The following is a 26,304-nucleotide window of genomic DNA, read 5'->3' as shown; positions in this document are numbered from 1 at the left end:
TTGAGGCTTATTATAGAAAATTGTTTTCAGTTCATCATTTTGTCTATTGTGTATCTTGTTTTTTCCAAAGTACAAAATGTGAAACTACTCGTGTGAAAGTCCTATAAATCACCACATAGATAAATAAACAGTTTATAGATACATTTAGGAGTTTTCCTCATTAAAATCTATCGAATACACTCAACATTATTATTATTGGTTTTGAACTTAACAAACCTTGAGCTGAATAATGCAACGATGTACAAAAATATAATAACATAGAAGTCATATCAGCCCGGCCCTCCCTCCATCCCTCCCATTCCCACCCACCCCTTCCAGCCTGGTCGCCAGAATAAAATGTTGGCAGTTTACGTTTCTGCAAACCACAGAAACGTTGAACATCTACGTTTCAACATGTGTAATACGTAGCATATTAACATTTCAACAATACGTATCATCTCAACAATTCTAAAGTGACGTAGTTCACGTGATCTATATGGGCTGATCTTTCCTATTATTAGGAGGAGGAGGGGTCGGTGGATGGTTAGTTAGTTTCTTGGCAGCAAGTTGGAAATCAGCAGAGAACACGGTTCGAGACCACCTCAAAACCAATGTCTGCTTCCAGTTTCAACCGACAAAAGCAGGTGTTTTTAGCGAGACGTCAGGACATTTGCAGCCGTTTTTCTGGTGAGAAATCTGGCTTTTTTTTAGTGAGACATCGGCCGTTTTTATTTTATTTTTCATTTTTATTTTAACCCAAACCATGATCTTTCCCTAACCCTAACCAAGTGGTCTTTGTACCTAAACCTAACCAGACCTTAACCACAGCGTTTTCACACCATAAAACATAATTATTCAACGGGTAGAAATGTTAATATGCTACGTTTGTAGAAATGTTGATATGATACGTATTACGCGTGTTGTAACGTATATATTCAACGTTTCTGTGGTTTACAGAAACGTTCAATGCCAACGTTTTCTTCTGGCGATTGGGTTGCCCCTTCAGGTCCAACTCCTAATTACTTCAGGATATGTACCTATACAAAGAGAGAGGAATAAGTTACAACAGTTCAGACTATTAAGAAGAAACGACAAAACAGTATAGTTGCAGAGAGGGAATAGATGACAGCTCTTGTGTATCAGTTTAGTTAAAAGAGTGGGATAGAGCAATAAACAAATAAATAAAATATAAATTTAAAAAAGGAAACGAAAAAACTGACTCACACTTGACAGTTGGATTCAATACTTATGTTGAATGTTAGAAAACCTCCCCAAATCTTTTTAAACTCTCCAGGCTTTCCCTTCAAGTTACACATTATCTTTTCATTTGCTAGACATGATGCTAATTCATCAGTCCATCTAGCAGATGTAGGTGGATGTTCATCTTTCCATTGCATAGCTATACATTTGTTGGCTATGATGAGGGCAATTCTAATAAATTTGAGGTTGTTTTTATTGACTTTTATCATGTAGGTATCACCCAATACAATTATTCTTGGTTCTGTGGGGATGGTTGTTCCTATGATGTCACTTAGCTCATTAACTATAGAGATCCAGGATGTATTTAGACATGGGCAGGACCAGAACATATGTATCAGTGTTCCTGTTCCAGTTTTACATCTTGGGCAGAACTCAGAATACTGAGGTTTTATTCTGTGCAACCTGTCAGGGGTGTAGTATATTCTATGAATGAGACTGTATTGTATAATTTTATGTCTACTGTTAAAAGAGAAATACTGACTACCAATACACAGTGATTCCCATTCCGCTTCTTCAAAATTACACTCAAGGTCTTCTTCCCATTTGCGTTTCACTCCTAACAATTCCCACCCTATGATTTGATATATTCCTGAGTAAGTATAGGATATAAACCCTCTTACTCCTGAATACACTTTTAAGAGAGCCAGTCTGAATGTGGGATGGAGCTGGTGAAGCAAATAAGAAACTGATTCTAGGACAGACATGAAGACATCTATCAAGTCAGACAACAGGAAAAATGATTCCAACATTCATATTGATCTGTGATATCTTTGACATCAGGGAAATATTGGAGTTGTAACTATTTTATCTCAGTTTATTGAAATGTGGATTCCAAAGGATGTAGGAAGGACGATGACAGGAAGCTTGTAGACAGATTGTGGGATTGACTGGTGTAATGCTGTACTGATGTGCTGCTGAATAATAAAGGTTGTTTTACACCTCTCTGTCTGAGCGTCTATATTTACACCAGCAGATGTTTGTGCTTCATCTGTTGGAGCTCAGAGGATCATAATGTAAGTTATCTGCAACTTTTCAAACAATAATCTTCATGTAGCTGCGATTCACAAACTGTAGACACCACGAGAGCTTTGATCAGTCTGCAGCTGCTTCCACATGTTCAGTGTTCTCACTGAATATCTGCTCTTCCAGTGGATCTTTTTCTGTTCATTCATGCCGCAACAATTATATTATCCTCATCTAACAGATCCACTACTGCCAGTCCAAACTTTCTCTTCAACAGCGTTGTTACTGCTCTGTATAACAAAGTGAATATGAGAGAAAGTAAACACAGCTAGAACAGGTAACAGGTAGAGTCTACACAGAACTGTCAATCACCTGCTGAGCTGTGGAGACACCTTGATACAGAAGATTATTTCAAGCTTTAAGGAATCTGATGTTCTCAATGTATAACTTCATATCACATTTCATATGTTTTAATAAAGGAACAAAATACCTGTTTTGCCTCTTTTTTCATTTACTTCAATGTAACTAAACTAATTTGTTTCCTTCAGTTTCTATCAGGTCCACTTCCACTTTGATCAGTCTGCAGCTGCTTCCACATGTTCAGTGTTCTCACTGAATATCTGCTCTTCCAAGTCATGTCACATTTTCTCATAGAGCAAATTTCATACAGAAAGCAACACAATGAGCTTCACAAGGGCAAGAGCAATACAATTATAAATACATAAAATACAAGCATACATATCATCATACATAAAAGCAAGCAAACATATGATTGTATACATGGACGCATAGGTAATTAAAGTACATAATAATTCAGTTAAAACAGGAGCAGAGAGTTGCTCAACCTACTTAAGCACAACAGTAAACAGAAATGTTTTAAGTCTACTTTTAAAGGAACTAAGTGTTGGGGCATCTCTAATATCACTTGGAAAGTCAGTCCATCTGTATGGAGCATAATAGCTGAATGCAGCTTCTCCTGCTTTAGAGCACTCACATAGAGGACAACATCTGAGGTGATGATGGGGAAGCATGAAAGAACAGAAAGAACATGAAAGAACTGTCTCTGTTTGATAGATTTTACATTTTTGAGTCAAGAGGAATCTTGAATGATTAAATATTTGTTTGACTCAGTAAGAGGTTGTTGAGGTGGGAGGTGGACTGTTTGACCTTCAGGAGGAAAACTGATAGAGACACTATGGACATCATAAATTATCTGTGTGTGTGTGTGTGTGTGTGTGTGTGTGTGTGTGTGTGTGTGTGTGTGTGTGTGTGTGTGTGTGTTCAGTGAACTGTATCAGTCTCTGCAGTAGCTTCCAGCTGCAGCAGTCAGTTCAGTTTCTGTTCAGTCTGACTGAGGGAGGTTTTTGTACGATGCTTTTTCACTGTGTGAACACAGCCTGACTGTTGATAGAGTGATGACTCTGACAGTAATAAACTCCTAAATCTTCAGCCTGAACTCCACTGATGGTCAGAGTGAAGTCAACTCCATTCCCTGCTCCTCTTCCACTGAATCTGGAGGAGATTCCTGTAACTCTGTCTGATGTTCGGTAGATCAGAAGTTTAGGAGCTTCTCCAGTTTTCTGATGGTACCAGGACAGATAGTATTGTGGTCCAGAGTACTGATGCACTTGTCTATTAGCCTTACAGTCAATAGAGACAGTTTGACCAAGCTGCAGTGATTTGGCTGCTGGCTGAGTCAAGACAACATTTTGTCCAACAGACCCTGAGGAGAGAGAAGAAACACTGGACATGAGATGGTGAAACTCAGCTACACTCCAAATGATTTTCACATGACAGAAAAATGATTTTCCTCACCCTGAGTGAAGCAGAGGAGAGTCCAGATGAGGACGGAGATCAAAGTCATGTTTTTGATGAGGAGGATTTCTGTGGCTTCTGTTGTGATGAAGGACAGCTGTCAGTCATCCAGTGTTCAACTCTCAGGACTATAAACTCTCCCAGAGCACTGGAGCATGGTGCTGCTGATGCAAAGTGGCTCTCTATGGAAATGCTCTGACTGACTCCAACAGGGACTTGGATTACTCTGATGATGCTGTTTAATCAATGGATCAATCAATTATTGATATGATTATTGATTACCTTTGTGTCAGTGATCATTTTTATGTGGATTTGGTTTGATGACTGCAGACAGATTTTTTTTCAGAACGTCTTCTGTCTGGTTTAATTTAATGCTAACAGGATCAATTTTATTCTCAGACAAATTTAACAATAAATATGCAAATACCCCCACTGCTCTCTCTCCTAAAAAAACTTAGGCTTCCTAAATATAAGATCCATTAGTAACAAATCTTTTATCATTAGTGATTTTATTGTCTTTAATTACTGGACTTTTTTTTATGACCAGCGAGACATGGCTGTCGCAGGGGGACACTGTTCCTCTGAACGACGCCACGCCAACTGTATTTGCTTATTTTAATATATTTGGAGGAGGAGGTGGTCTTGCTGTGTTTTATAAGTCAGGTCTTAAATGCCATCTTGTTACTCCGTTCTTTTAACCTCACTCAATCTCTTAATGAGCCTACACATTCTAAGGGCCATACCTTGGATTTAGTTCTCTCTTCTGGTCTCTCTTTTGAGTATCTTCGTTTGTCGTCTTTAAAGTTCCACTCCTGATCTGCACTACTAGTCCCAACCCTACAATAAGCTCTCGCACTCTTAATGCTGGTTCCACTGTTAAATTCTGTGATGCTTTTAATTCTTTATCTTTTAATTTGTTTTTATCTTCTCTTAATCCTAATGCTCTTTTAAATTCTTTTAACGATCAGAGCCTATCCATCTGTTGGGCCGTGGCTACAAGTTTGGCCATTAGCAATAATTAACGATTATCAAAGATAATCGTTAATTATTAAAATCAATAAAATTATTAATAAGAATTAATAATAACGGGGCACCACCCTGGACTCAGGGAAAAAGATAGCCAATTCAGTCTCAAAGTGTACTAATCTATGAATTTGGGACTTTGATTAATAATTAATTTAATAACTATAAACAAAATCACCATATCAATAGCTAGTAAAGGTTGAAGGATTTGGAGTTCTTTACAGAGCAGAGGTTGGCAAAACTCATTCTTGTGCAACATTAAAACAGACAACAGGTATATCCAAAAGCATTTATTTAACAAAAGGGTAAAAGCAACACACAATACTAATCTAGCTAAGTGTATCTATATACCAGTGTGAATGTGTGAGTGTGTGTGTGTGTGTGTGTGTGTGTATGTAGGGAAGACAATAGCAAGATGGCTGCAGTCACCTGGTGACTGAGCACATGGCATGCCGACACTTTGGCTGATAAAGGGAACTACAGGGATAAAAGGCCAGACCATGTGGTGTCTTGAACCACATGTGCTGCCTGAACCAAAGTTTGCTAAACTAGGTTTTAACCTCTTAACTGTGTGGTTCTCTATTCAAGGCCAATTGGTGTATGCTAAAGGTGCCAGGTTAAAACGAGGTTAGTTGCATGCAAGGCCTAGTTACTGGATGTAACATGTGTTAAGCATGCTATCGTTAACCTAGCGGTGTGGCTATGCAGTAACCTGACTATAGGCAACAAGGACATCACAACAACAGTTCAATGTATAACCTTAACCAAATCAATACGCGTACAGTACGTTGTTTGAGTTAAACATTCTTGCTTAGCCGTACTATGCTTCACTGTGTTGCTAGGCTATGCCCAGTTGTTACCAGTCCATGAAGTAAGAGATGCTTTGTGGTGTCCTGCTTTGTAGCCGGTGAATCCGTGGGTGAGTCAGGCTGAGAGGGCTTTGGCTCTGAAGCTGAAAGATGCAGGCGTTGCTGGGCAGACAGCACTCCAGTCGTGCAGAGGGCCCAGGTCACTCCTTGGTGTAGAGTTAGCGGCAAGCTAACTCCATTTCGCGGCTCCTGTACTTGTTAAACTGGCCAGCAGACTTGTGTGTTAGCTGCTGGCACAAGGAAACTTAGTTTCTGAGTCTTAGGCAGGCTCTCGCGTCTTCTGCCGTAAAGAAGACTGTGTGGTTCTGCTGTGAGCAGGCCACACAAGAGAGCAGAGAGCTGCTCCAGCAGCTGCTGGAGGTATGAAAGAGAGCAAGGAGCTGCTCCTGCTGCAGCTCGTGGAGAAAAGAGGGAGAGATAAGAGAGGAATCTCTAGTTTTGATAACCTGGATCCATGGGTGGAGCTTCACACTTTGGGTGCGAACCCCCAGGGCTCAGGTTTCTTGGAGTCTTGAAACACGTGGTAAACTGTGGTCCACATGTAGTCCCAACACATCCTAGATCAAATTGCACCATTTAAAACAAGGACACAAGACTCAACCGGATGTTGAGCTCTCTGACAAATTTCTTGCTCATTTTATTAGCAAGGTGGAGATTATAAGGTCCCAAATCCAGCCTGCCCCCTGCATTCTCTCCATTCAACATGATAAACCTGACACTTTTACCCAGTTCCAACCCATTACATTGTCAGAGTTATATTTCCCACTGTTAGTCCTGTTATTCTGCACATTTTTAATAATTCCCTGACCTCCGGTTCTTTTCCTGATCGTTTTAAGCATGTTATTGTCCACCCTCTACTTAAAAAACCCAATTTGGACCTTCTGTCCTTAAGCAACTACAACGGCCTATCTCCAAACTGTCTTTTTTATCCAAGGTTCATTTAAAATCAGGTCACTAATGACCTACTTCCAGCTGCAGACAGAGGTGACTGCTCGATTTCAGTGCTTTTAGATTTAAGTGCCACATTTGACACTGTCAAATACAGTATCCTCCTAAATCGCCTGGAGACTTGGGTTGGTATCAAGGGCCCGGCTCTTAGTTAATTACGAACATACGTTCTCAATCAAACTTTTTCTGTCGCTCTGGGTATCTCCACCTCCACAACAGCTCAGTTTAATTGTGGGGTCCCTCAAGGCTCAGTTCTTGGCCCCCTTCTGTTTTCCTTATACATGCTGCCCCTTGGCCAACTTATTCGAAATCATGATGTGCTTTATCACTTTTATGCTGATGACATACAGTTATACTTACCATTAAAACCCTCAGATCCAAACAGCCTACTCAAACTTAAATCTTGCCTTTCTGACATTAAATCCTGGATGTCCCAAAATTTTCTTAAATTTAATGATGACAAGTCTGAGGTCATGCTGTTTGGTCTCCCAAATTCTATCAGCTCTTTTGGTGCAAACCTTGGAGATTTGTCAAACAACATTACACAGGCTGCTAGGAATCTGGGGGTAATATTTGATGCCAACCTCTGTTATGATAAGCAAGTCAAAAAATATTGTCAAGCTGTGTTTCTCTAAAATTAGGTCATTTTTATCTTTTGCCGATCTTCAAATAATTATACATGCTTTTATCTACCCTCGGCTTGATTACTGCAGCGCACTTTATTCAGGTATCAGCCAGGGCTCCCTCCACCATCTCAAGTTGGTCCAAAATGCTGCTGCTTGTCTCATTACTGGGACTAAAAGGTATGAGCACATTACTCCTCTGCTTGCCTCCCTATACTGGCTCCCAGTTAGCTTTTGCATTGATTTTAAAATTTTATTACTCACCTTTAAGGCATTAAACAGCCTTGCTCCTTGTTACATATCTGCTTTATTGACCTGGTATGTGCCCCCTCGACCCTTCAGATCCACAGATGGAGCCCTGTTGGTCACTCCCAGGTCACAGTTTGTGACAAAGAGTGATCAGGCTTTTGCTTTTAGAGCCCCCACAGTCTGGAACTCCTTGCCTACTGAAATCAGACACACTACGTCTCTAGTTTCTTTTAAAACTAATCTAAAATTTCTTTCTTTGTGAAAGCTTTTGGAATTGTCTGATGTTTCATTTACTGTTTTTACACCTATTGTTTTATCATTACTATTATTATGCATCTCTATTGTTACTTCTGTGCTTCTGTCTTTACATCTTTACTTGCCTTATTTTTATCTGCCATGTTTTGTTTTATTTTCTTTTGGAAGGCACTTTGTTACATTGTTAAGAAAAGTGTTATATAAATAAAGTTTACTGTTATTATTATTTATTACATGATTAACTGTGAAACATTGGGGACTTTTTAAAAAAAATCATATGAAATAAAACATTTTCAAAAACAGGAACTTTTTGTAGAGTTTGTTGTGTTCAAAGTCAGAGAGCCGTGTCTCTCTACAGTGAGAGGTTTTTGTACGACGACTCAGTCAGTTTGTATCACTGTGGAGGACTTTTGGTGGAGGAACCAGACTGGATGTTAACTGTAAGTACCTTTAATTTCTACAAGAACGTAAATTCATCATTTATTCTATTTTCAGTTGATAAATTCAGGCTTTTCTTGAACATTTTGGCTGCTAGTTTTATAAATTTTATATTTTTGCAGTGATCACTACAGGCTTCACTGTGATACAGATAAAAATCCGTCTGATCTAAGAAGTCTTTAGTTACACAGAAACTTTAGTTTAGACGGTTTCTACATTCATATAATTTATACTGTTATTAAAAAGTGCAGCTGCTTATTTGAAAACAATATAGTTCAGTTTTCAGAGTCTGAATGACAGAAAATATTCTTGATTAATTTAACGTAGTGATTATGTAATTTCATCTGAAGAAATCTACCAGACATTTATTTAGTGAGTGTTTTATCTGGAAACATTTCATGTGTTTAACTCAATCTTCCTCTCAGAACAATGAATTTCATGACATGTCACATCCTCATTATAACCAGTGAATACCATAATATCACTGTAGCTGATTTAACCTCATGTTGAATTAATAGGATTAATTTTGTGAGTTGGAAAAAGTATTTCAGTGCTTAAAATATTTGTCATTAGTGAAGTCTGTCTGTTTTCATAGTTCAGTAGTGATGCCTGTGTAAATGAGGAGATTAAACACAAACTGTCACTTTAACATTTTGGCTTCAATTTAAAAATATGGATGATTAAATAAAAGTATTTCTGCCTTTCTGTAATGCATAATATTTACTTCTTTAACATTGATGTTTAAGTTTTTGAGTAAATTAAAGTAGTTGAAGAGTTGTTTGCTTGGAACCTTTTATCTTTAGTACTGAAACCTGTCTGTTGCCATGGTTCATCAGTGATGCCTGTCTGTTGCCATGGTTACTGAGCTCAGAGAGGGAAGTGAAACACTGAAGACCAGTTTTATCCAGTCTGAGGAAGACCAACAGAACCAGCAGCCTCCTCTGCTGCAACCAACAGGGTGGAGTTTATTTTCTCTTTGCATGAACTTTCTTCATGTTGTCTCTCTGTCTCCTCCTCCAGTGGGTCGAGTCACCCCCACCCTGACGGTGCTGCCCCCCTCCAGCGAGGAGCTGCAGCAGGGGAAGACCACACTCGTGTGTCTGGCCAACAAGGGCTACCCCTCAGACTGGAGTCTGGCCTGAAAGGTGGACGGCAGCAGCAGCAGCAGCTTGGAGCAGAGCAGGAGCCCCGGGGTGCTGCAGAATGACGGCCGCTACAGCTGGAGCAGCACCCTGAGGCTCCCTGCAGACCAATGGAGGAAGGTGGGCTCTGTGACCTGTGAGGCCACCCAGGGCTCCCAGACTCCAGTCTCAGAGACACTGAGGAGAGACCAGTGCTCCCAGTCCTGACCTGACTCACTGCTACTGCTTTTACTCTGCTACTGCTCTCACTCTGATCTCTGCAACTATCTCTCTCTTTTATTTCACATGTTTCAGTAACAATATTTACTTGCTTGTTGTAATGTTTCAATATAATTTCAGTATTTCCAGACAATAAAGATCTGTTCATCAAATCACTTGTTTTCATCTTTATTATTATAAATGTGTCTTAATTATTTTCTCTTAATGGTAACAGTAATGATGATAAATCCTGATAAAAACTGAGTTATAAATGTTTCAACTGCTCTATGAAGACTTCAGAAAGAAAACGTAAGATCACATAATGTATTGATTCATATACTGTATATTAGGAAAGTATTTACACTCAAACAACACTCTTAGATATTATGTGATTAATGCTACACAGTCATGGTGGTAGAAAGTCCATAATTTGTTTTCATAGTTTACAGTAAAGTCATAATAATTGTAGAAAATGCTTTGCTGGAGTCACTTCAGATTTGTCTGTAATAATTAGTAATTGAGTAGTTTTAATGAAAAATCCTCCAATCATCTTATGTTACTGAAGTGTGTCAGTGCAAAGAGTCTAATATTTTTATTTTTTCAGATGTATTAAAAGCATATACATAATCTTTTAAACAAAATCACAAAACCCTCAGAAATATGTTCTAATTCTGAAATGAAAAGCAAAATATCATCAGCATAAAGAGATATAAAATGAATGTGATCTGACATTTTAACCCTGGACATTTTTACAAACTGCTTCTGCTGAAGAGTTGAAACACAAAGACAAATGAAAGAGATGAAAAAGGAAAAGAATTCAAGTATTAATTAATTACATAATCAATTAAATATTTTTTGGTTTATATTATAAATACTTGCTGCTGGAATAAAAACATGCAAAATGACAAATATATGTCACATGACATGATTAGTAATTTACAACACAAATGATAGTATATTTTATCATGATAACATTTTGTAATTTATTTCTAAAAAAATTGTATGTTTGAGTATCTATGAAAAATAGTAAGAGATCAAATAAATAAATTATAATAGTTTTAGTGTTCATGTGTTGTAGTCAGTAGATTAAACTTATTAAAGAATTGAAATCATACTTCAACAGAGGTTAGATGTGATGTTCAGCCAAATGTTTCATATTCTGTATTAATGAAAGCATTTAAAATAAATCTTTTTTTTTGTTAAATACAGAATATTTAGTGTTAAAATGTTCAAATTAAATTATTAAAACCTCTGTTGTTTTAATTTGAGTGCAGCTGTTGAGTCAGATCAGTTCCTTTTCAGCTGAGGGAGGTTTTTGTATGACGTTGTATCACTGTGTGAACGGTCTGTAACCCTGCTGACAGTAATAAACTCCTGAATCTTCAGCCTGAACTCCACTGATGGTCAGAGTGAAGTCAGTCCCAAATCCACTTCCACTAAAACGATCTGAAACTCCAGGCTGAAGGTTTGTAGCTTCATAAATCAGGAGTTTAGGAGCTTCTCCAGATTTCTGAAGGTACCAGTTGAGCATATTACTAACACTTGAACTGGTTTTACATCTGATGGAGACAGTCTGTCCTGGAACAACAGACTGAGATCCAGGAGACTGAGTCACAGTGATTTGTCCTGATGAACCTGGAAAACATGAAAAAGAGGAGAAGGGTTATTGAGACAAATCCAGCTTGGAGAAAGATGATCAACATGAAAACAGAAGAGTATCATTTCTTTAACATGGAGAATAGATGGAAGAAGGTAAATGCTGCTTGTTTCAGTGTTTCTCCATCACAGCAGAACATCATTGTGCTGAACCTGGTTGCATCCTGAAGCAAAGTTTTCACAAGAGAGTCTCACCCTGAACAAGGAGCCCCAGGGTGGCCAGCAGTAGAGTCAGTGACATCATCATTGTGCTGCCGGCGGCGTGTCAGTGGCTCTGAAAGGTCTGGACAGCCACTGATCAACACTGGCCTCTTAACGGCTGGGAGCAGAGAGGCAGGACAGATATGCAAACACACAGAGTCAGTCAACTGTAGCTGTCCTCAACATATCATGCTGTTTCCTCCTCACTGCTGGGAGAACTCACTGTAATTTGTAGCCGATACATCAGATTTTTACATTGTACATACTGTAAATAATTAGATGTAGACATGCTGATGTAATTGATGGCTTGTTTTGGGACTCACACATGTGTTGAATCAGGTGGAGTTTATATACAGACCTTCTTGGTCAAATGCTGAGTCAGGTCACAACCAACAATCACATTCATTTTATGTGACGGTTTGCTGATGATATTATGTTTTTTATTTCTAACACTACAACAGTTTTACAAGCTCACATTTGTTCAGAAGGTCAAAGACATAATGTCAAAATTTCACAGGTGCACTCAATAAAACATTATTGGGAGAATAATTCAGAGGGCTTCCTCTTGATGTTAAAGCACCTAATATAATAGTTTAACACACAGTATATACACAACTTTATGGCCTTCAAAAAATTGAAAAAATGTGGGATTTAACAAGTTTTCAGACCTTGAAAGACATGTTTACAATATCTGACAGTATATCACATGGAATATGTGCACTCACAAGTAACTGTATGTAGACTCTCATTGCTCTGTGTTATTTAAAACATTTCATTTAATCTGAATTTTAATACTTTCAGAGTTTCATTCTGGTTGTTTAAAATGGAATTAAATGCTATTTCCTCTTTGTGAAAGTTACATATTTATCTCAGCACTCATCCCTCCTCTGATGTCTCATTTGAGGTAAAATACAAGAAACATGAAGGTAAAACTTTCTAACCAATTGTTATGATTTAGAGCTGAAAACACAAAAAGTCTTAGCGGTGGATTTTTGTCTATGAGTCTGTCTGAGTCTTTGGGTGAATCCCAATTTCCTTAAATTGCATCCACGTTTCCCTCACTTGCATCTTTTCTTTGTATCCTAATTCTTCCCACTAGATGCAAGGAAAAGATGTGAGGAGAGAGGAAGCATGAAAATATGGTTTTAGAGAAATGAGACGTCCTTTCCTCTGAAGCGTCACATGAAGCAACGTTGGTTTTGGACGACGGTGGCAGCTGATCAGCTGTCAGTCGGTTTTAACAGCTGTAGAGACTTCTGATGGAGTTTGTGTCTACACACATGTGCACTGTGTTAACACTAATAAAGGTTCACAGTTATCACTGCCAGCAGCTGTTTTCTCTCTGCAGCCTGTTACCTGTTTAACAAACACCTGCACATGAATAAAAACCTGCATTCAGTATTTATACTGTGTCCTGCTCAGAGACACAGGAACCATTTCAACTGAATGCATTTCTATTCTTTATTCATTATTTGAGTCTGTATTTGTTTATATTCTGGTTGCAATTCATTATTTTATGATCCTAACATAATTAGGATGACCTTTGAACACTGTAAATTATTTATTAGACTAAATGTTTCAAGTAAAAAGGAAATTATATAACTCATATCACCCGATGCTCAGAGACTTTCAGCCTCACATGTGACTGAATGGAAATGACGATAAATGATGTAAAATAAAAAAGTGTTTAAAATGTGTTTCTTGCTGATAGACAGACTCTCTCTGACTTTAATTTATGTATTATAAGAGTTAATGGGGGAAATAACAGATCATGAAAAGAAAAATCTTTCTAATAAATGAAGAAAGTTGTTTATGGTTCTTTTGTTGAACAGACTGACAATTAACACAGATGTTTAACTAGATGGTGAATCAGAAAACAAATAAAATATAAAACTTGGAAGTGATACACTTGAGTTTAATCTGTAATCTGTCTCCAGTCAGTGATGTTGTGATGTATCAGATCAGTCCGATCAGCTGCAGCGTCCAATCAATGTCTGATATCCAATAAGGAGGCGTGTCAGCTGATAAATGATGCTCATAGCTCTTCAGAGATCCTTCCTCGCTCCTCGCGCCTCATAGCAGAAATAAGCACCTTGAGACAACCTTCAAAACTAAAGACCGGAAGGATTTCTGGGTCTAGCGAGGAGTGAGGAGCAATCAATTAAGCGATCAATTAAGGGATCAATTAAGGGAATTGAGATGCAACTTTTGATTCATGCCTTCACACATTCTGGACTAGCTGATGCAATATCAATATGTTGGTGTTGCAGTAAAATTAAGTATTTTAAAGGCCTTTTTAAAACATCTTTACACTTTATATCAAACTATACAAGCTTTTAATAAAATAAACTATTTGTCTGTTTACAGTCAGTTGTTTGTGGGCTCATACTGTAGTCGTGGAGTGTTTGGTGTCATATAATGCAGTTTGTTCAGTGACATTTACTGAATGGATTGTGACAAAGAATACATCATGTTTGGTGTTTCTATTACTGAAAGTATTTGTTGAAGCTTCATTGTTCTGAGATTTCAGTGAAATCTGTGGACATTCATGTTTCATGTATCGTGAGTTTGTTTTGTGGGTCGACATCAGTGGAGCTCACTCTGCTGGATGTTGTTGTGGTTTTAATGGTCTGATTGGGCTTCATCACTGGATTTGTTCACTTTATTTGAGGAAACTTTCAGGATGGTGCAGGGATGGTCCATGGACATGGTCCTGTGGTTATTGCTATTATTATTACTAGTCATATCTCTATTATTATTGTTGTTGTTATTGTGTTATTGTTGTTATTGTTGTTATTATGCTTCTCTGTGTCTCTCTCCCTCCATCTTTCTTTCTCTGTCAACCCAACCAGTCAGGGTAGATGGCTGCTTGGTTCTGCTTGAGGTTTCCTCACGTTAAAGGGAAGTTTTTCCTTTCTGCTGTCACCAAGTGCTGCTCATGGAGGAAAAATAAAGAGTACAGTCTAGACCTGCTATATGTGAGAAATGCCTTGAGATAACTTTTCTTATGATTTGGCGCAATATAAATAAAATAGAATTGAATTGAGTGTGTGTGTGTGTGTGTGTGTGTGTGTGTGTGTGTGTGTGTGTGTGTTCAGTGAACTGTATCAGTCTCTGCAGTACCTTCCAGCTGCAGCAGTCAGTTCAGTATCTGTTCAGTCTGACTGAGGGAGGTTTTTGTACGACACTTTTTCACTGTGTGAGCACAGCCTGACTGTTGATAGAGTGATGACTCTGACAGTAATAAACTCCTGAATCTTCAGCCTGAACTCCACTGATGGTCAGAGTGAAGTCAACTCCATTCCCTGCTCCACTTCCACTGAATCTGGAGGAGATTCCTGTAACTCTGTCTGATGTTCGGTGGATCAGAAGTTTAGGAACTTCTCCAGTTTTCTGATGGTACCAGGACAGATAGTATTGTGAACCAGTGTGGTGAGTAACTTGTCTATTAGCCTTGCAGTCAATAGAGACAGTTTGACCAAGCTGCCGTGATTTGGCTGCTGGCTGAGTCAAGACAACATTTTGTCCAACAGACCCTGAGGAGAGAGAAGAAACACTGGACATGAGATGGTGAAACTCAGCTACACTCCAAATGATTTTCACATGACAGAAAAATGATTTTCCTCACCCTGAGTGAAGCAGAGGAGAGTCCAGATGAGGACGGAGATCAAAGTCATGTTTTTGATGAGGAGGATTTCTGTGGCTTCTGTTGTGATGAAGGACAGCTGTCAGTCATCTAGTGTTCAACTCTCAGGACTATAAACTCTCCCAGAGCACTGGAGCATGGTGCTGCTGATGCAAAGTGGCTCTCTATGGAAATGCTCTGACTGACTCCAACAGGGACTTGGATTACTCTGATTATGCTGTTTAATCAATGGATCAATCAGTTTATTAGAATATTATTCAGAATGTAATTTTTGCGGTTTCAGCTTTTACTCATATTTTCTTTCAGAATGTCTCATGTTTATTTATATGTATTTCTCGAGACATTAAGATCAATTTATCTTCAAAACATGAAATAAATGTACATATTCTGGAAATATCTGTCACTCAGGTGATGTTACTTGTAATTTTACTAACAGAGACTTGTTTTTTTGAGTGAGCCGTGTCTCTCTACAGTGAGAGGTTTTTGTACGACGACTCAGTCAGTTTGTATCACTGTGGTGGACTTTTGGTGGAGGAACCAGACTGGATGTTGGAAGTAAGTTTGTACTCAAATATTACACATAATGTTGACATTTAAAGCTTTAATGTGTTTAAATGTTTGTAGTAGATACAAATATCATCTGTGTTGATTTATATCACTTATATTCTCTTCTGTTTTAATCATGATGTAACTCAGACCAGCTTCAATAAACTGGTCTTTACACATTATTGTCAAACTGAAATGTGAACAGCTTGAGAAGAAAAAAGATTAAAGAACAATACTTCTACTTTTAAAATGTTAACAAAAATTAGTATTTAAATTTCCACTTAATAGTTAACTATTATGAAGTTGAATTAAAATTTATTTCAACGATGTAAAAATGAAAAAATGTTTTCATATCTCTGATCCTCTTACTGTGATTGGTTTCTTACTGTAAGATAATATTTAGTGTGATTTATATTTTTTGGTGGTGGGAGCTGTGATTATGAAAGTTTCTGATGCTGGTTTGTGTTTTCATATTTTCTGTTAACAGGATATAATTGAGATAGATGTGATCCAGTATGAGGCCGAGGTCAAAGGTCATGACCAAGTAATTTCTAACCAAAAGTCTCCGGCCAGTCTCTCTCCTCATTGGTCGGTAAATGGGTTGATTATCATTTTAAAACATTGGATCAAATCATAATATGGTAAGAATTGATGGAGAGAAGCTGTGATGGAAAACTTAATTGATTTCCCCCGAGACAATCATTGTCCAGAAACTGTTTTCCTTAAAGTGTTCTGACATATTTTCATTTATCTTAAAAGCTGCAATGCACAAATTATTTAATCTATTTAATATGTGTGTGTGTGTGTGTGTGTGTGTGTGTGTGTGTGTGTGTGTGTGTGTTCAGTGAACTGTATCACTGTAACTGTATCAGGGAGGTTTTTGTACGACGCTTTTTCACTGTGTGAACACATGCTGACTGTTGATATATTTATAACTCTGACAGTAATAAACTCCTGAATCTTCAGCCTGAACTCCACTGATGGTCAGCGTGAAGTCAGTCCCAGATCCACTTCCACTAAAACGATCTGAAACTCCAGGCTGACGGTTTGTAGCTGCATAAATCAGGAGTTTAGTAGCTTCTCCAGGTTTCTGAAGGTACCAGTGGAGGTTAGTACTAACAGTTGAACTGGTTTTACATCTGATGGAGACAGTCTGTCCTGGAACAACAGACTGAGATCCAGGAGACTGAGTCACAGTGATTTGTCCTGATGAACCTGGAAAACATGAAAAAGAGGAGAAGGGTTATTGAGACAAATCCAGCTTGGAGAAAGATGATCAACATGAAAACAGAAGAGTATCATTTCTTTAACATGGAGAATAGATGGAAGAAGGTAAATGCTGCTTGTTTCAGTGTTTCTCCATCACAGCAGAACATCATTGTGGTGAACCTGGTTGCATCCTGAAGCAAAGTTTTCACAAGAGAGTCTCACCCTGAACAAGGAGCCCCAGGGTGGCCAGCAGTAGAGTCAGTGACATCATCATTGTGCTGCCGGCGTGTCAGTGGCTCTGAAAGGTCTGGACAGCCACTGATCAACACTGGCCTCTTAACGGCTGGGAGCAGAGAGGCAGGACAGATATGCAAACACACAGAGTCAGTCAACTGTAGCTGTCCTCAACATATCATGCTGTTTCCTCCTCACTGCTGGGAAAACTCAACATTTACATCATCCTCATGTAGATTAAAAAACTAAAGATGTTGTCATTTGTTATCCTCAACAATCAAATCCTAACAGCAAATGATCTTTTATGTGAAATTGTTTTTCTTATTTAATCAGATCAAACTCCAACAAAAAATAAATCTGGCCATGAAGGAAGCACAAAAACATTTTTACAGCATCAAACACAATACAGGCAATAAAAAGGAGCAAAGAAAACTGTCACTCATTACACTAAAAATTATATATAATATACAGTTAAATTGCACATTGTACAGATATTTTAACTTTAAACAATGGAGCTTAGCATAAGTTCAAGCAGGAAGACTACCTACTACTCATTCATTCATTCTCATTCCTCTCTCTCTCTCTCTCACTGCTTCTCCTGCTCTCGTATCAGTTGTTCATGGACGTTACTCTTAGTTAACAAATCAGATTCTGCCAGTATTTCTATCAGACTATCATGTCTTAGCTGCCAAACTTTAAATCTGATCTTCTCTCTGTCGTTGTCAGCTGACATTTCAGTGTGAATCGCTGTGACCTTCCTCCACCCTGTTCACCTCCACTTCATCACGTCAGCACACAAGATCACCAGAAGCAGCTCCTCTTCTCATCATCCAGATCCCAATATTCCCATATTCATCACCATCATCAGAGTCTAGACTCCATCGAGGGGATATCCTCTTCTACTCACGCCTTAACTTCCCCTTTATAAATGACATCACAATGGGGTCTAATCACCAAAGACTTTTCACATTATGCATGTTCAATAAAATCATTGTCACTTAAAAAATTGAAGTCTCTCATGATTGAAATATTTTTAAGCAGATAACTGCATTTAACATCAATCCCACTCCCACTAAAATGATCTGAAGCTCCAGATGTAAGGCTTGTAGCTCCATAAATCAGGAGTTTAGGATCTCCTCCAGATTTCTGAAGGTATCAGTGCAGGTAGTAGGGATGTACAGAGAGTCCAGTATTTGTATTTGTATCTATATTTGTTGAGGCAGCAAAATTATTTGTATTTGTATTTGTAATCTAATAAAAGTTGAAAGAGGCTTAAAAATCCTGTTTTTGTTTTTATTACTCTTTTAATTTTAGAAAATTAAAGTGTTACAATAAGTGTTCATGAATAAACTACCTTACGATGGAGGTCCCCACACCAGGTCTCGAACTGTAGTCTCCTAGATCATAGACGACTGTGCTGACTACTGAGCTAAAACTTTACTCATCACCTCATCGAAGACAGACCTCTACCTATTTATACACCCATTATTTTTATTTCCTTCCCGACAGCACAGTGTGTAACGTATACGAGAGTACTTCAATGGCGATTCTTGCTTTCCACTTTTCATTTATTGCTTATTTTTTACAACCTAACATTTTTGAAAAGAGAAGGGGAACAACAGGTTATGGAGAGTCCCTTGAAAGCACTTCAGTAGTTCAGCTTTATCTCTGGGGAACACCCCCAACTCCAGGAGTGATGTCCAAATTAGGAAATGTGTGTCATGTAGCAGGTGGATGTGACTCCCCTCGTTGAGACCTGCTGATAGACGTAACAGCGGAGCAGAGGAGAGACACTGAGATAGTGATGTAACCGACCTGCACGCTGGTATTTGACATGTTTTTTTTTCTTCTCAAAAACAAATACTGTTTAAAATATTTGTATGGAACAAATATTCATAAACAAAAAAACAAAAAAAACAATATTTGTGCTTTGCTGAATAGCGTATTTGTATTTGGGCCCAACCCTAGCAGGTAGTCATTATATGATCTGACTTCACATGCACTGCTGGGAAAATTCACTGTTCAAATGTCTACATTGTATTTAAATGAATGAACTATAATCACATTATTTTCTTTTAGTGATTTTTGTATTGGGTTGAATACACTGTAATTAATTTGTAGCTGATACATCAGATTTTTACGTTGCACATACTGTAAATAATTGAAGTTTAAAAATCTTCAAGAGGAATGAAAGAATCTAGCTCGGGGCAGTTTACACTTCATTTAATTTTATCAGATGAAGAGTATCTGGAGCAAATTCTGCCAAGTTTACTATGTACTTTAGTTTACTAGATTGAAATGAGAGAAGACGTGAGGTAGTTTGGAAGCTTTTACAATTGACTTTTATGAGTGAACATCATGAGATGATTATTCTATCTTGTCAGTTATGAAGTTCATACAACTTTTTTATACAGAGAAAGATGATGAGTGTGAGATGTGTCATAACATAATGTGATGAAGAGGATTTAACAGCTGAGGTGATGATGGGGCAGCATGAAAGAACAGAATGTCTCTGTTTGATAGATTTTACATTTTTGAGTCAAGATGAATCTTGAATGATTAAATATTTGTTTGACTCAGTAAGAGGTTGTTGAGGTGGGAGGTGGACTGTTTGACCTTCAGGAGGAAAACTGATAGAGACACTATGAACATCATAAATCATCTGTGTGTGTGTGTGTGTGTGTGTGTGTGTGTGTGTGTGTGTGTGTGTGTGTGTGTGTGTGTGTGTGTGTGTTCAGTGAACTGTATCAGTCTCTGCAGTAGCTTCCAGCTGCAGCAGTCAGTTCAGTTTCTGTTCAGTCTGACTGAGGGAGGTTTTTCTACGACGCTTTTTCACTGTGTGAACACCCACTGACTGTTGATATAGTGATAACTCTGACAGTAATAAACTTCTGCATCTTCAGCCTGAACTCCACTGATGGTCAGAGTGAAGTCAGAATTTGATCCACTGCCTGAAAAACGATCTGGAATCCCTGATGCTCGATAGGTAGCACCATAAATGAGAAGTTTAAGAGCTTCTCCATCTTTCTGTTGGTACCAGGCTAAATAGTGGTATGGGCTACTATAATAAACATCCTGACTGGTCCTACAGCTGATGGTTGTGGATCCTCCCAGAGCAGATCTCACTGCTGCAGGCTGAGTCACTGTGATCTGGCCTCTGGACTCTGAGGATACAGAGACAAAAACATAAAGCAGCGTCATGGTTTTGATGGTTTTGATGGTTTTGTCGGCTTCATTTCAGAGGGACGGATGTTGATAGAGGAGAGGAGTTTGATTCTCTGGACTTTCCCTTTACACTTAAATGTGTTTTTGTGTGTTTAAATAACCTTTGCCTTGACTTATATGAATGATCTTCTGTTTTAATTTCAACACTTTGGTCAATTAGTTTAACTCAGACCACCTTCAATGAACTGGTCTTTACACATTATTGTCAAACTGAAACGTGAACAGCTTGAAATTAAGAAAATATAAAAGAAAAATAAATACAATTTAAAAATGATTATCAAGTTTACTTTTATGTTTTACACTTAATACTTAACTATTATTAAGTTAGATTGAAATTAATTTCAACAATGTACATTAAAATTAAACATTTGTCCAAATCTCTGGTCCACTTACTGTAATTAGTTTACTACTGTAAGATAATATTTAGTGTGATTTATATTTTCATTTATCTTAAAAGATACAACATGAGTTGTTTAATCCATTTAATGAAATGTGTGTGTTCAGTGAACTGTATCAGTCTCTGCAGTAGCTTCCAGCTGCAGCAGTCAGTTCAGTTTCTGTTCAGTCTGATTGAGGGAGGTTTTTGTACGACGCTTTTTCACTGTGTGGACACCCACTGACTGTTGGGATAGTGAAGACTCTGACAGTAATAAACTGCTGAATATTCAGCCTGAACTCCACTGATGGTCAGAGTGAAGTCAGAGTTTGATCCACTGCCTGTAAAACGATCTGGAATCCCTGATGCTCGAGTGGTAGCACGGTAAATGAGCAGTTTAGGAGTTTCTCCATCTCTCTGTTGGTACCAGGCTAAATAGTGGTAGCTCCCAATGTAAACCTGTGGACTGGTTTTACAGCTGATGGTTGTGGAGCCTCCCAGAGCAGATCTCACTGCTGCAGGCTGAGTCACTGTGATCTGTCCTCTGGACTCTGAGGATACAGAGACAAAAAACATAAAGCAGCGTCATGGTTTTGATGGTTTTGATGGTTTTGTCAGCTTCATTTCAGAGGGACAGATGTTGATAGAGGAGAGGAGTTTGATTCTCTGGACTTTACCTGTGAAGCAGCAGCAGAGGAGAGTCCAGATGAGGACGGAGATCAAAGTCATGTTTTTGATGAGGAGGATTTCTGTGGCTTCTGTTGTGATGAAGGACAGCTGTCAGTCATCCAGTGTTCAACTCTCAGGACTATAAACTCTCCCAGAGCACTGGAGCATGGTGCTGCTGATGCAAAGTGGCTCTCTATGGAAATGCTCTGACTGACTCCAACAGGGACTTGGATTACTCTGATAATGCTGCTTAATCAATGGATCAATCAATTTACCAGATTATTGATTAACTATGTGTCAGTGATCATTTTATGTGTTTCATTTATGTTCTGTGAACAGATTGTCTTCAGAAATGTCTGTTTTGATTCATTTTACATCTACAACACTCAGTTTTAATTCAAGACATAATTAAAATACAGTAAACATGAAACAAATTTATTAATTTTAGAATAAAAATATAAATTATTGGCCTACTGTTATATATTTTCATATCATCCAGTTGTGTTTCACAGACTGAGACTGTTTTTGTTGAGTTTGTTGTGTTCAAAGTCAGAGAGCCGTGTCTCTCTACAGTGAGAGGTTTTTGTACGACGACTCAGTCAGTTTGTATCACTGTGGTGGACTTTTGGTGGAGGAACCAGACTGGATGTTGGAAGTAAGTTAAACTTTTAAAGTATTTTATTAAATCCTGAGTGATATTTAGTTTTTGCACATATGTTTTCTCTAGAAATTGAAATTTCTGATTTTATATCTGAATTTCTAATTTTTGACCAACAGTTGTCCACCAGCAACAAAAATAAGAGTTTTGTGTTTGAAATTTAAATGATGAATCAATATATTCTAAGTGTTTGGTCCACAGTAGAAATCATGTAATGTTTTAGATTAAGGCTGAAATTTGAGGACTTGTAGTTTTAGTTTAATGTGACAAAGTCAGAGAGCCGTGTCTCTCTACAGTGAGAGGTTTTTGTACGACGACTCAGTCAGTTTGTATCACTGTGGTTGACTTTTGGTGGAGGAACCAGACTGGATGTTGGAAGTAAGTTTTTGCTCAAATATTAAATATCGAATCATCAGTTAAGTTTATAATTTCTGTGTCTGAACATTTGTAGTCGATATAAGTTTCCACTGAGCTGATCTAAAACACTTTAAAGTCTCAATTTTATTGTTCATTTCTCCTCTTTAACCTTGAAGTTGAACTCAAAGCAGCTTTACTGAACTTTTCTTTACATGTTCCAGTTAGTTTGTTAAATGTGAACAGCAGAAAGATTAAAGTACAACAATCCTACTTTAAACATGTTTTTCAATTTAACCTTTAAATCTCCAATTTGAGTGAAAGTTGAGTTAAATTTATTCTGAACAGTGTGGGTGATGATAAAAAAAAATGCTGAACGTCTCTCATCATTTAAAATGACAGAAATTGTCTTTTAACCTCAGTTTGAAATATTTCTTTGTTCTTAAAGATATTTGTTTCTTTAATATGTCTCAACATGTTGTGTATATTACGGCTGTCTGTTCGTTTTTCCTCATAATGTCCTTTAACACTGAATCTGATTAACTGTTGCTCTTTTGATAGTTTTGTCAGTAACGTTGTTGGTATAAATTCTAAAATTAAATCAAGGATGTCTAAGATATATTTACAAACTTTATATCTTTATTTTCAGTAAATAGTGTAAAATAAAATGCAGTAAAGAGTCATATGAGGACTCTTTCTGTGCTGATCTGCATGAGAGGTTTCTTAAAGGGAAGTGAAACAATGTGTGAGTGAGTGACTCGTGGAGCAGAAAAAACATCTGACAGAAACTCCTTAAAGGGGAAAATCCACTCTCACACAGTAAAGGTGTCCAAGTGTCTGGTTTTCGATTGACAGCTGTGTGGTCCCTGTCCTCTAACGTGATTGGTGTCTCCTAGGTGATGTCCGTCCCACCCTGACGGTGCTGCCCCCCTCCAGCGAGGAGCTGCAGCAGGGGAAGGCCACGCTCATGTGTCTGGCCAACGATGGCTTCCCCTCAGACTGGAGTCTGGCCTGGAAGGTGGACGGCAGCAGCAGCAGCTTGGAGCAGAGCAGGAGCCCCGGGGTGCTGCAGAAGGACGGCCGCTACAGCTGGAGCAGCACCCTGAGGCTCCCTGCAGACCAGTGGAGGAAGGTGGGCTCTGTGACCTGTGAGGCCACCCAGGGCTCCCAGACTCCAGTCTCAGAGACACTGAGGAGAGACCAGTGTTCCTAGTCCTGACCTGACTCACTGCTACTGCTTTTACTCTGCTACTGCTCTCACTCTGATCTCTGCAACTATCTCTCTCTTTTATTTCACATGTTTCAGTAACAATATTTACTTGCTTGTTGTAATGTTTCAATATAATTTCAGTATTTCCAGACAATAAAGATCTGTTCATCAAATCACTTGTTTTCATCTTTATTATTATAAAAGTGTCTTAATTATTTTCTCTTAATGGTTACAGTAATGATATTAAATCCTGATAAAAACTGAGTTATAAATGTTTCAACTGCTCTATGAAGACTTCAAAAAGAAAATGTAAGATCACATAATGTATTGATTCATATACTGTATATTAGGAAAGTATTTACACTCAAACAACACTCTTAGATATTATGTGATTAATGCTACACAGTCATGGTGGTAGTAAGTCCATAATTTGTTTTCATAGTTTACAGTAAAGTCATAAGAATTGTAGAAAATGCTTTGCTGGAGTCACTTCAGATTTGTCTGTAATAATTAGTAATTGAGTAATTTTAATGAAAGATCCTCCGATCATCTTATGTTACTGAAGTGTGTCAGTGCAAAGAGTCTAATATTTTTATTTTTTCAGATGTATTAAAAGCATATACATAAACTATTAAACAAATTCACAAAACCGTCAGAAATATGTTCTAATTCTGAAATAAAAAGCAAAATATCATCAGCATAAAGAGATATAAAATGAGTGTGATCTGACAGTTTAACCCTGGACATTTTTACAAACTGCTTCTGCTGAAGAGCTGAAACACAAAGACAAGTGAAAGAGATGAAAAAGGGAAAGAATTCAAGTTTTAATTAATTACGTAATCAATTAAATGTTTTTCGGTTTATATTATAAATACTTGCTGTTGGAATAAAAACATGCAAAATGACAAATATATGTCACATGACATGATTAGTAATTTTACAACACAAATGATAGTAAATTTTATCATGATAACATTTTGTAATTTATTTCTAAAAAATTGTATGTTTGAGTATCTATGAAAAATAGTAAGAGATGAAATAAATAAATAATAATAGTTTTAGTGTTCATGTGTTGTAGTCAGTAGATTAAACTTATTAAATAATTGAAATCATACTTCAACAGAGGTTAGATTTGATGTTCAGCCAAATGTTTCATATTCTGTATTAATGAAAGCATTAAAATAAATCTTTTTTTGTTGTTAAATACAGAATATTTAGTGTTAAAATGTTCAAATTACATTATTAAAACCTCTGTTGTTTTTGTTTTAGTGCAGCTGTTGAGTCAGATGAGTTCCTCTTCAGCTGAGGGAGATTTTTGTACAACGTTGTATCACTGTGTGAACGGGAAGCTGTTACTCTGCTGACAGTAATAAACTCCTGAATCTTCAGCCTGAACTCCACTGATGGCCAGAGTGAAGTCAGTGCCGTATCCACTTCCACTAAAACGATCTGAAACTCCAGGCTGACGGGATTGAGCATTATAAATCAGGAGTTTAGGAGCTTCTCCAGATTTCTGAAGGTACCACTGGAGGTCGTTATAAACTCTTGAACTGGTTTTACATCTGATGGAGACAGTCTGTCCTGGAACAACAGACTGAGATCAAGGAGACTGAGTCACAGTGATTTGTCCTGATGAACCTGGAAAACATGACAAAGAAGAGAAGGGTTATTGAGACAAATCCAGCTTGGAGAAAGATGATCAACATGAAAACAGAGTATCATTTCTTTAACATGGAGAATAGATGGAAGAAGGTAAATGCTGCTTGTTTCAGTGTTTCTCCATCACAGCAGAACATCATTGTGCTGAACCTGGTTGCATCCTGCAGCAAAGTTTTCACAAGAGAGTCTCACCCTGAACAAGGAGCCCCAGGGTGGCCAGCAGTAGAGTCAGTGAAATCATCATTGTGCTGCCGGCGGTGTGTCAGTGGCTCTGAAAGGTCTGGACAGCCACTGATCAAGACTGGCCTCTTAACGGCTGGGAGCAGAGAGGCTGGACAGATATGCAAACACACAGAGTCAGTGAACTGTAGCTGTCCTCAACATATCATGCTGTTTCCTCCTCACTGCTGGGAGAACTCACTGTAATTTGTAGCCAATACCTCAGATTTTTACATTGTACATACTGTAAATAATTAGATGTAGACATGCTGATGTAATTTAAGGCTTGTTTTGGGACTCTCACATGTGTTGAATCAGGTGGAGTTTATATACAGACCTTCTTGGTCAAATGCTGAGCCAGGTCACAACCAACGATCACATTCATTTTATGTGACGGTATGCTGATGATATTATGTTTTTTATTTCTAACACTACAACAGTTTCACAAGCTCACATTCGTTCAGAAGGTCAAAGACGTCATGTCAAAATGTCCTAGGTGCACTCAATAAAACATTAATGGGAGAATAATTCAGAGGGCTTCCTCTTGATGTTAAAGCACCTGATATAATAGTTTAACACACAGTATATACACAATTTTATGGCCTTCAAAAAATTGAAAAAATGTGGGATTTAACAAGTTTTCAGACCTTGAAAGACATGTTTACAATATCTGACAGTAT

At 37.9% G+C, this 26,304-nt stretch overlaps 1 pseudogene and 5 gene segments (V, D, J or C); 3 read left to right on the top strand and 3 right to left on the bottom strand.

The window, feature by feature from the left end:
- LOC122970078 overlaps positions 1–26,304 on the top strand; it is a 916,362-nt gene that overhangs the window by 820,378 nt on the left and 69,680 nt on the right.
- Positions 1–26,304, top strand: part of LOC122970080 — an 891,879-nt gene that overhangs the window by 835,966 nt on the left and 29,609 nt on the right.
- Positions 11,070–11,724, bottom strand: LOC122970119. The segment is given in 2 exon segments: positions 11,070–11,397; positions 11,614–11,724. Coding segments are annotated over 2 exon segments (357 nt in total).
- LOC122970097 lies at positions 20,087–21,646 on the bottom strand. The segment is given in 2 exon segments: positions 20,087–20,418; positions 21,533–21,646. Coding segments are annotated over 2 exon segments (384 nt in total).
- Positions 22,123–23,919, top strand: LOC122970134. The segment is given in 2 exon segments: positions 22,123–22,179; positions 23,433–23,919. A coding segment is annotated over 1 exon segment (246 nt).
- Positions 24,627–25,649, bottom strand: LOC122970117 (annotated as a pseudogene).

The sequence above is a fragment of the Thunnus albacares genome, chromosome 19, assembly GCF_914725855.1.
Source record: "Thunnus albacares chromosome 19, fThuAlb1.1, whole genome shotgun sequence".
Lineage (NCBI taxonomy): Eukaryota > Metazoa > Chordata > Actinopteri > Scombriformes > Scombridae > Thunnus > Thunnus albacares.
This window is presented reverse-complemented; position numbering and strand designations above follow the sequence as displayed.